The sequence below is a fragment of the Chlamydotis macqueenii genome, chromosome 4 (assembly GCF_036417535.1).
Source record: "Chlamydotis macqueenii isolate bChlMac1 chromosome 4, bChlMac1.mat, whole genome shotgun sequence".
NCBI lineage: Eukaryota > Metazoa > Chordata > Aves > Otidiformes > Otididae > Chlamydotis > Chlamydotis macqueenii.
In genome coordinates, this window is record NC_141559.1 from 65,766,300 (window position 1) to 65,776,707 (window position 10,408).

The following is a 10,408-nucleotide window of genomic DNA, read 5'->3' on the forward strand; positions in this document are numbered from 1 at the left end:
GCTATCACAAAACAAAGTTTTACCTGTTAGTTTAATTTTTGAGACTTATTTATTATGAAATTGTTTTATAGGCCTATATGTGGCCTTTACAGATGTGAAAACTGATTTCCACAGGTATTAAAATACTTCTTTCCATTTGCTCAGTATTATCTAAAGGGAGAGAGAGAGAGAAGTGTTTCAAGTCAAAGACCCATACTTTCTCTAAACAACCATCACTAGCTTTATCGAAACTGCTCTTTTATAATGATTTGTTCTTCTAAGATCTCGCCATCTCTAATTCAGATGCAGTGTTTCAGTATAATAACAGTTGCTGCTTGGGAATGATATCAGTGAAATTTTTTTTAATATTTTCTTTTTCCATTCAGTGATTCATAGAAGTTTATAATCCCACTGTAACGTTCCAAAATGCTTTTTGTTTGAATTTACAGAAGTTATTAGGTTGACAGTTCAAAACGTTGCAAAAAATATGTCCCTGATCTTCATCCTGCGCTAGTCTGTGTGCATGCTTATGTCTGTGCGCACACACGTATATATCTGGAGGTGAGGAAATAGTTTGATAGACTGTAATCTTTTTTTCTTGCCTTCTTGGAGACAGTAATCCTCCAAGAGAAATTCTGTGGTATGGACGGGTTGTTCTAAGAGTTGTGCTTTTACTGGTGATTGAAATTTGAAAAAAAACCCCACCTCCAGTCATCTTAACAGAAACTGAAGTGTCACGTCTTCCATGCATGTGTGCTGTCATTTAAGGGATGTACAAAACCTACTTCTTGCTATCACTTCATCTCAGTGTTGGCTTATAAGTAATGAAGTAGAGGACAACCAGATTGTGCCTTTCCTTGACAAAATCCTGCCCAGTCGTTCTGTGGGGCTGACTTTGCATTAATGTTTGGACTGGTTAAATAGCTAAAGTATGACACTTCTTTTTTTTTTTTTTTTTTTTTTTTTTTTCTTCTTTCTCTATTATGTTCAAATCGCTGATGAGTGTTAGCTGTGTATATTCTTCTGCCTTGCTACCTAGTTACCACAATGTTATTAGCTTGCTGTTCCCTTACTTGTTTCAGTTTGAGTAACGTCTGTAACGTATTTTCAGAGGTGTGTTTCATAAAACACAGAATTTCCTAACGTGTATGATTGATACGTAATTTTAACGATGTTGGCCAGCAAATTTCTTCCTGCGTCACGTTTTCCTTCCACAAGAGGCAACTGCAGCTATGTAGCCTTTCCAGACTCAACTGAGAAAAAGATGAGTTTGCATAACATTTTACTTATTTGAAAACCTCAATGACTTGGCATTTAGAACAGTCATAGTAAAATAACAGGATTTTTTTTCTTCTCTTTAATTGAGCTTTTGAAAATTCAGGTTTTATGCAAGTTGCATATTAAATTATTAATTTTTTAACTTAGTAGAAAGGAAATATTTGGGGCTTCATTTTTATTTTTTTTTTTTTTTGAAGGTTGGGATAATTCTCCATTATTCTACTCTTGCGACAGTACTGTGGCTGGGAGTGACATCTCGTAATATTTACAAGCAAGTAACCAAAAAAGCAAAAAGATGTCAAGATCCTGATGAGCCACCTCCTCCACCCAGACCAATGCTGAGGTGAGCCTATTGTTTGTTTCTGCAACTCATTATTTCCTATGTTGGTACTCTGATCAGAAAATGTTAACAGGTCACTACTGTTTTTTACAAGTGCCTTTCATAGAAGATTTTATTTCCAGATCCGTAAAGTACCTTCTGGATTTTTCGGTTCCTCAGCATTACGTTAGGGAGCACGAGATGAAGGACATGGTCCTTATAGACCTTAACATATATAGTCTTAACATATTGCTGTTGCAGTGCTGTGTTCCTGATCTGTAAATGAAGAAATTGGTAGTGTTTCAGCATTACCACAGGGGCTTTGGTTAGGACTTCGGATAACAACACTTCCCATGAGATTATCATAGAAGAAAGAATATGGAGAACTGTGTTATCACACAATTAACAAATGCTGCAATTAAAGTAAATATATTTTCCAAAGACTGCTTACAAATAATTTGAAAAATAGGTATCACTCATTATCAAATGAAAATAGTGTTCTTTGTGACGCATTTCTCTTAAAATTTTTATTTCTGAAATGGGACAAACTAATTTTCTGTGTAATTCACCCTATGTGAAATATTTTTAATAGAAAGCATTAACGTACGTTGTTTGTGTAGCTTACGGAGCCTGTAGGTAGTAATTAAAAACTGCTAAGCTGAAATTCACCACGAGGTGGCAGAAGTTGATTAACTTTGATTAGTTATAGGCAAATATTTAGATTTTAAAGTACAGATGGCAGAAAATCAGAAATGCTTTTCTGAATACCATCAACTAAAATTTGCAGTACTATATACAAGCATATAAAATATTTAACTGATTAGTTAGAAGGTAGAAGGTTAATATTCGTACTATGTAAATGCTGTTATTGCTTTCCTTAAATTTTTTTATTTTGCTTTAAAGAAGTAGTAAATCTGTTATATTCACTGTAGGATATCATATCCATCACCAGCTGTGTGCCTTCCAGCAGGGTACTGAATAGCCTTTTGGAACATCTGTTGTGATTTTTTTTTTTTTTTTTTTTTTTTCCTTTAATCCCTTATTATTTGTTATGGAGTTCTTCCTTTGGAAAATGTTACAGTAAAATTACGAGCCTCACAGGCTCAGCTCTGCATAGACATAAACTTGTACATACCATTTCAGATCTGGTCTCCTCCTCTGTGACAATAGCAGTAACTCTGGAGACAAGTATCAGAACAAACCAAACATACTTCATATTTTTCGTATTTTCTCAATGTCCACTTTCTTGCAGATCAGGGATTTCCTCAGTCCGATAGATGTATGATGTTTTGGCATAGCACAGCCATAAAAGGATTTTTTATTGTTTTTATTTTTTTTTTCTCCATTCAGTTGTCTTTTAAATTTATGTTCAAAACAAAACTAGCCACAGTGACACAGGGCAAAGAGTTTTGTGCAAGAGTTTCTTGCTTGTTTGAACTGGTCACCCTCTGTTATCAGGCCCCCTGTTTCTTGAATTTACAGAGACAAAACAATTTATTCTCTTTGCCTCCATGCTGTTTATCTTCCTCCTCCATACGCCTTTTCAGAATTGCAAAGGGTCTTTTGGAACAGAAAAAAAAAAGCCCAGATCAATACATTTAGATACACATTTTTCTCCTTATTTGCTATATATAAATTATTCTGCTTTATGATCTTTCGGTTTAAAGTCCACCTTGCAGATGATAGGTAAACTTGACATTTACAATGATCTTCAGTTACTGTAGGTATTTTGAGGGTGGACTTCATACCTGTTAAGTTTCCTTTCTCTCTAGCACAGATAAGTTTATTTTGGGAAATTCATTGCATGTAAGACAACTTTGGTGATGATGATATTTATGATGATATTTATTCAATGTGTTGATGGGGACTTTGTCACAAGGTGGGAAGACTTCGACATGTATCTGGTGTTCTTCAGGACGCTGCTATAGACATCAGAGAGGAGATTTGCTGTGGCTCACAGTAGCCATGTTCAGAAGATGGCACTGATTGAAATTCCCTAATTCTGAAAAACTTTATACCAAGTATATTCCATTGCCATGCCAGGCAAGAGGGTCTAAAAATAACTGATGTCCTCAGCTGCCAATCACAAGAAGGGAATGGAGTTTGTTGTGCAGAAGTAGTATTTTGTTCAGCATACTCTAACCAAGACAAAAGAAAACAGTTTTAATTTTTTTTTTTTTAAGTAAAAGAACTGCTTTACAAAGAACCTTGCTGAAGATCTTAATAACAGGATACTTCATATGAAGTATAAACTGGAAAAAAAAAAGTAAATAGTGAAATGTTATGTTTCTAAGTGGAACATTCACCCAGTATTTGTATTATAGTAATACAAATATTTGTATTCATTTTAAGTAAAATTACAAAATACAAATATTTGTATATTTATTATGTTACCATCATAAGATCTCTTGTGTAGCCATGTCATTAGATTTTTTTTTTTTCTCTTTTTGGTCTAACTTAAGGAAAGGTTTTAGCTTGTACAGCATTCTGTCCCAAAATCTTAATGTTACTGCATCTCCTCTAGCATACTTTGTATATGTGTGTTAGTTACTGTTCTGTTCGTACAGCTCCTTGTTGCATGATAGTTTGGATTTGTAATTTGAATTCCTAGGAATTGTTGAAGACTTAAACACAGCAACACACAAGTGCACATGTTTGTGTTTGGGTTTTTTTTTTTGCCTTGCGCAGAACCAGCTTCACCTGTCTGTTCATACTTGAGTAGTAGTGAATCTTTGAGGCAGTGATTTAGTAATTTGTAGTGAAAGATAAATAAAATCTGCCACAAATACCTGTTTCATCTGACCAGCTCCCAGTTGCTGCATCAAGATACAGAATAAACCAATGACAGAATTTGATCTTTGTAGGGTTCAGCAACAAACTAATATACTTAGTGTACCTAGACTTCCAAGAAAGACTTAATTTATTTTAGGGTGTTGTTTTGTGTATCAAGTGAGACAGCAGTAACTTCCAGTGAATAATATGAAACACAGTGTAAAGGTCCAGGACCACCAGAACAGGTGTCTCCTGTTGGCAAAACAAACTGCCCATCCCTATGTCACAGTAGTCGTTTTCACTGCATGTTCTGATCTGAATTTGGATTGGATTAGCATAAGATGCAGGATAGAGTGCCGTTAATTGGAATGACTGTCAGTAATAATTGATCTGCCACTAACGACTTCAGTGTGAATTCATAGACATTGGAATGAAAAGCTAAATACTCCAAGAACCTATGCCCTCGTCCTTGTGAAGGCATAGACTTTTCATTAACACCACCACAGGGAAGCAGGAGGTATGTACTGTGAGATTACAGAGTCCATTAAAAATAAACAAACCAACACCACCCCCCAAATCCTTCCACACAAAATACCCAAGTAACAAGAGTTCTTATGGCTCATCTTCTGAACATAGTGTCCATAGTATTAGATAAATTCATCTCTGGAACATACCGTATTTTCCTTTGAAGTTTCCATATTCTCTTCCAGCAGCTTACAACTTCTGACTGCCAGCTTTTGCTTCCTCCTTCTAACTGTGTATACCTTTGTTCAGTGCCTGCGAGGGAGGTGAGCAGCTGTGAGAGAGAGGTGGTTTACAACAGGAGGAAAAAAATTAGGAAAAATTAATACTGCCAAAGCCCAAACCTGTTTCGCTCTATTTCTTAAAGAGCTTGCGTATTTCCAGAATCCTGGAAAGCTCTCATTTTCTTCATGGTGACTGAGTAAAATCCATTGCCATTAGGCAACCACTGATACACTGGCTTTACTTTTTAGGTTCTACCTTATTGGTGGAGGGATCCCCATCATAGTTTGTGGAATAACAGCAGCAGCAAACATCCGAAATTATGGAAGCAGACCTAATGCTCCTTAGTAAGTACCATATAACCAAGAGCTCTCTCATAAGATTTCATGGGTTTGCTTTTCTAAGTACTTGTTGTGATTAATTCTGATTCTTCCAGAAAATGTAACACATCCAAGATAATTTCAAAATATTGTGAACTGACAAAGCGTAAGTGACTTGTGAGATTATGTTAATTTTGATTCTTTGGTTTGTTTCTTTTCCAGTTGCTGGATGACTTGGGAACCTAGCTTAGGAGCATTTTATGGACCAGCTAGCTTTATAATTTTCATAAACTGTATGTATTTTCTCAGCATATTCATACAACTAAAACGTCACCCTGAACGTAAATATGAACTTAAAGAATCTGTTGAGGAACAGCAGCGTCTGGCCACCAATGAACATGGGGAACTGGCTCATCAAGATTCATTGTCGGTGTCATTAGTTTCCACATCTGCTTTGGAGAACGAGCACAGTTTTCAAGCACAACTGCTGGGAGTGGGGCTTACTTTGCTTTTGTATGTTGCTCTGTGGATCTTTGGAGCTCTGTCAGTTTCCCTGTATTATCCCATGGATTTGATCTTCAGCTGTTTTTTTGGGGCAACCTGTTTAAGCCTCAGTGCCTTTCTTATGGTGCACCATTGTGTTAACAGGGAAGATGTCAGGCACGCGTGGATAACGACTTGCTGCCCTGGAAGGAGCACATATTCAGTGCAAGTAAACGTGCAGCCCTCTAGTTCCAGTGGAACCAATGGCGAGGCCCCTAAATGCACCAACAGTAGCACAGAATCTTCATGCACAAATAAAAGTGTGTCAAGCCTAAAAAATTCTTCTCAAGGTTGTAAACTAACTAATTTACAAGCTGCAGCAGCTCAGTGCCACCCTACTACTCTGCCGCTGAACACAGGTCCTCAACTTGATAACAGTCTCACGGAGCATTCAGTAGATAATGATATCAAGATGCATGTAGCTCCGTTAGAGGTACAGTTTCGGACAAACGGACACCCAAGTCGGCATCATAAGAACAGAAGCAAGGGACATCGTGCTAGCAGGCTTGCAGTACTGAGGGAATACGCATATGATGTTCCCACAAGTGTGGAAGGAAGTGTGCAAAATGGCTTGCCTAAAAGTCGACAAAGCAACAGTGAAGGACATTCAAGGAGCCGAAGAGCCTACTTGGCATATAGAGAACGTCAGTATAACCAGTCCCAACAAGATAGCAGTGATGCATGCAGTACACTTCCAAAAAGCAGCAGGAATACTGAAAAAACGATAGCTACCAACAACAAAAAAGATATTCTAAGGAAACCAATAGCAGTTGAACTTGAGAATCAACAAAAATCTTATGGCTTAAATTTAGCCATTCAGAACGGACCACTTAAAAGCAGTGGACAGGATGGACCCTTGCTCACTGCAGACAGTACTGGTAATATTAGAACTGGGTTGTGGAAACACGAAACTACAGTGTAGTGTTATAATTCATTGTGGGACGAATCCGTATGAACTGTGATTACACATTCCTTAAAGCTATTAACACTTTAAAAAAGACTGTTTACAAGCTCTAGGTACTTTACACAGGGAGGGAACAAAGATAATCTGCCAAGCAAAAGATTGTGTGCATTGTTGCCTTTGCTGTTCTTACAAAGATGAACTTTTGGTATTTTTTGAAATTTTTTTGAAGTATTAATCTTGAGAGATGCAGAACATAAATTTGTACATTTTTACTTTTTACATGTAAACCTGCAGATGTGTCCACAACACATTTCAAATTTGTATTTAAATGTATAATAAATAGTATTTTCCCCAGCAGCCCAATGTTGCGCTTATTTGTTGGGTGTGTAAAAAAAAAAATTATTGCATTGAATGTCATCTTGATTTTACTACTTCACTATCTGTTTCAGTTACTAAAGAAAATATTTTGTCTGAAATAGACAATGCAAAAAGCTTGATTAATTGCATAACACCTAGAATTTGTTTGAAATGCTGCTATATTTTAGAGATTTTTAGTATACAAACAACTTGTTTACTCCAAAATCATTGTTTTGTACTTGTTGCGTGAGTTAGTTATATTTTCAGATGGCTGTGGCTTATTTTAATGCACTTGCACAGAGTTTTAGTTTACCTGGTAATGTTTTTGGATAATACTCTATTTTGCCCTCATAATTACCTGACTGGATGGTTTTTTAAAATTTGGTTTAACCATTTGTAATTGAGAAGGTTATGAATGTTCACAGACAATAGGTACTGATTTGCCAAAGTCAACAGCACATATCTGAACACTCATTCAGTTGTAATAGTGTGGAAGAATAAATAGCACAGATGTTTTGATAGGTGGCAATGGAATAATCTGTCAAGAGTATGATCGGTATGCAAAATCAGGGTCTTCAAGTTCAATGTCAGTGTACTGACTCCTCAGAGAACGTTTTGAGTTGCAAGTTCACTTTTACTCACCTACGTTTGACAATCTGCTGAATAGCCTCCAATACTATACAGCATCTGTGTTTTTAAAAAAAGTTTCAGTAGCAGAGTTGCATTAATAAACTTGTCAGTTTTAAAAAGCATGTAGCAGTAGCAATAGCTAAAACATGCAATCTTTTACAATAATGTAAATATTGAAAAATAAAAGTTGTCATTACCTTAAACTCTAATTTAAATTTAATTGCAGTATAATTACAAAAATTAGAGTCAAGGTCAAAATATTTTATGTAAAATGAAATATTATAGAATAGATTATTTGTTAATTATGAGTATAGTTTTCTAAACTTAAATTGTTGACACCTCCGTGTAAACAAGGTCATATTTTGTGTCACGCTGCTGCTGTGACAAATTTGAGGTTGTAGTTGCAGAGTAATGTTTGGGGCTGTACCTGTTTGCAGTTCTCTTACCTGTTTTCTTAAAATCACACGTATTAAATAGCAAAAAAATGGTTCTGAATGACCGGTACTGATATCAAAAACTCTTAAGCAACAAATGGAATTGAATTGTGTATACTTGGTTACCTAATTCAGACTTGTCACTGTTGGGTATGTTAGTTAAGTGTATCTATTTGAACACACATACGGGTCTAACATGCTCAGTACTCAGATGTTTTGTTAAAAAACTTATCATGTGAGCACTCATTCAGATATGTTTGTTCATTGCTTGCCAGGCGTCCTGCACCCTCTACTAGTTGGTTTGATAGTCTGAACTAATCCTGGATGCATTGTATAAACCCCTCCTGTAGGACAGTATTGTTAGGATTTGTGTTCTAGTTTTGCTTCTTGTGAGTAGTTGCCATTTAAGAATTCTTAAGGCAACATTTTGACAAGTGTATGACTCAATTTTGATGGCTATTCTATTTTACTGGCTTCCAGAGAAATCATTTTTAGCTTTTAACCAACCTTACAGCTACTGGTGTACCTTACAGCAAAGGTGCTCCGAAACAGGAATTCATAGGTATTACCAAAGAAAATAAATCTAAATGAAATGTTCAAATATATGTAAAATATTTACATTTTAAGCTATTTTACAAGATATTTAAGTATCTTCGACAATTCACTGCTTTGTAATTGAAAAAAAACCAGGATGTGTGGGTTGTTATTTGGTGTAAGGGAGGTTCCTTTTGGTGGCAGAAATACATTTTGGACCGAAAAGTCAAAACAGGTGACTTGATCCTACTCCATTCCAAATGCTGCAGGTCTGTTTCTTGTTTTAGTGATGGATTGAGTGAAAACTGAATTGCAGACAGTAAGCATAAGGGCATGTTCTAAGAGAAGCACCATATCTCTGAGCTGAATTTGTGTATTACACAACTAGCAGCAATATAATCACTGAGATGCCTTCATACATAGTTTGTAGCCCCAAACTCAGGTATTTTTAGATGATATTTCAGCAGGAATATATATCGTGGTAGGTTTTTTAACTGTAACAAATGTATGTACTAATGCAAATAATTTAAGCCTACTTTGTGTTTTCTTTAAAATTACACATCTAGAAAAATATAATCCATATATAATATGGAAAAATGTCCAGGTTTGCACAGGTTTGTAATTGAACACTTGTTTAGTCTTTCTTGAAGCTGATCTTAAAAATTCCTTTAAAATTAATTCTATATGTAATATTTCTGTATAGCTTGATAGCTTGCCTTAAGTTTTGGTGAGATTAAAAAAATAAACCCTTTGCTAAGTACCTAATAAATTATGGATAGCTTTGGTACATACAGAGATTTTAATGTAAAAATATTTCTTAAATCATCACACCAAACATGCTTATTTCACCTACGGCTATGTACATAGCTACATTAGCTTTTCATCTAACCAGTGTTTTTGCTTAGATGATGACAAAGACATTGTTCTCAGATATAGTCTTGACAAATACTGAAGCATACACTCATCTGTGTTTCTTGTGAAGAATTTTAGGCAGGTTATTAGACCCTGAACAAGTGGAGTTATTAAGTATAGTATCTTACAAGGAAATTGGAAACAGAAAATCTTCAAGCTTTTTCATACGTTCTTTCCTAATAGGATAAAGCTTATATTCAGAGTTGTAATTATACTTCGCATGAAAAACCACCTAAATTATTCCAATGGAATAACGCCACCACACAAAAAGCTCATTTTTGCCTGTTTGTGGAACAATGAGGAAGTCGCTAGAATCATTAATCAGGTATTTAAAGGGGAATAGATAATACAAACTGAGATGAGAACAGCCTTTTTTGAGACAACTTCACTTTGCACCAAAAAAAAAAAAAAGGCAGAGACTAGAAACAGCAGTAGTTAGTGCTGGTTGTTACTGTGATAAAAGTCAGTATATTTGTCTATTTGTAACAGTGACAAAAGCAGACTTGGAAAAGCAAGGGTCACAGGTTTGGAGGAAGAACACCATAAGCAAACCCTGGTTTATGGCTAAAAAAAGTTGATTGAAATGAAGCGTATGTGAAACATCATTGGAGTTTTGCAGCCAGATTGACAATTTTCAAGCTGAGATAGCTAAACCAGGCATTCATAACAAAACAGATGAGGA

General features: G+C 35.6%; 1 protein-coding gene across 1 annotated transcript in view; it reads left to right on the forward strand.

The window, feature by feature from the left end:
* The window catches only part of ADGRA3 (adhesion G protein-coupled receptor A3), a 59,796-nt gene extending 52,580 nt beyond the window's left edge, over window positions 1-7,216 (forward strand). Inside the window, exons 17-19 of the mRNA XM_086746562.1 lie at window positions 1,455-1,600; window positions 5,344-5,439; window positions 5,635-7,216. Of these exons, the coding sequence (XP_086602688.1) occupies window positions 1,455-1,600; window positions 5,344-5,439; window positions 5,635-6,877 (1,485 nt within the window). The 3' untranslated portion in view covers window positions 6,878-7,216. The remainder of the gene's footprint in view (window positions 1-1,454; window positions 1,601-5,343; window positions 5,440-5,634) is intronic.
* The last annotated feature ends 3,192 nt before the right edge of the window (window positions 7,217-10,408 follow it).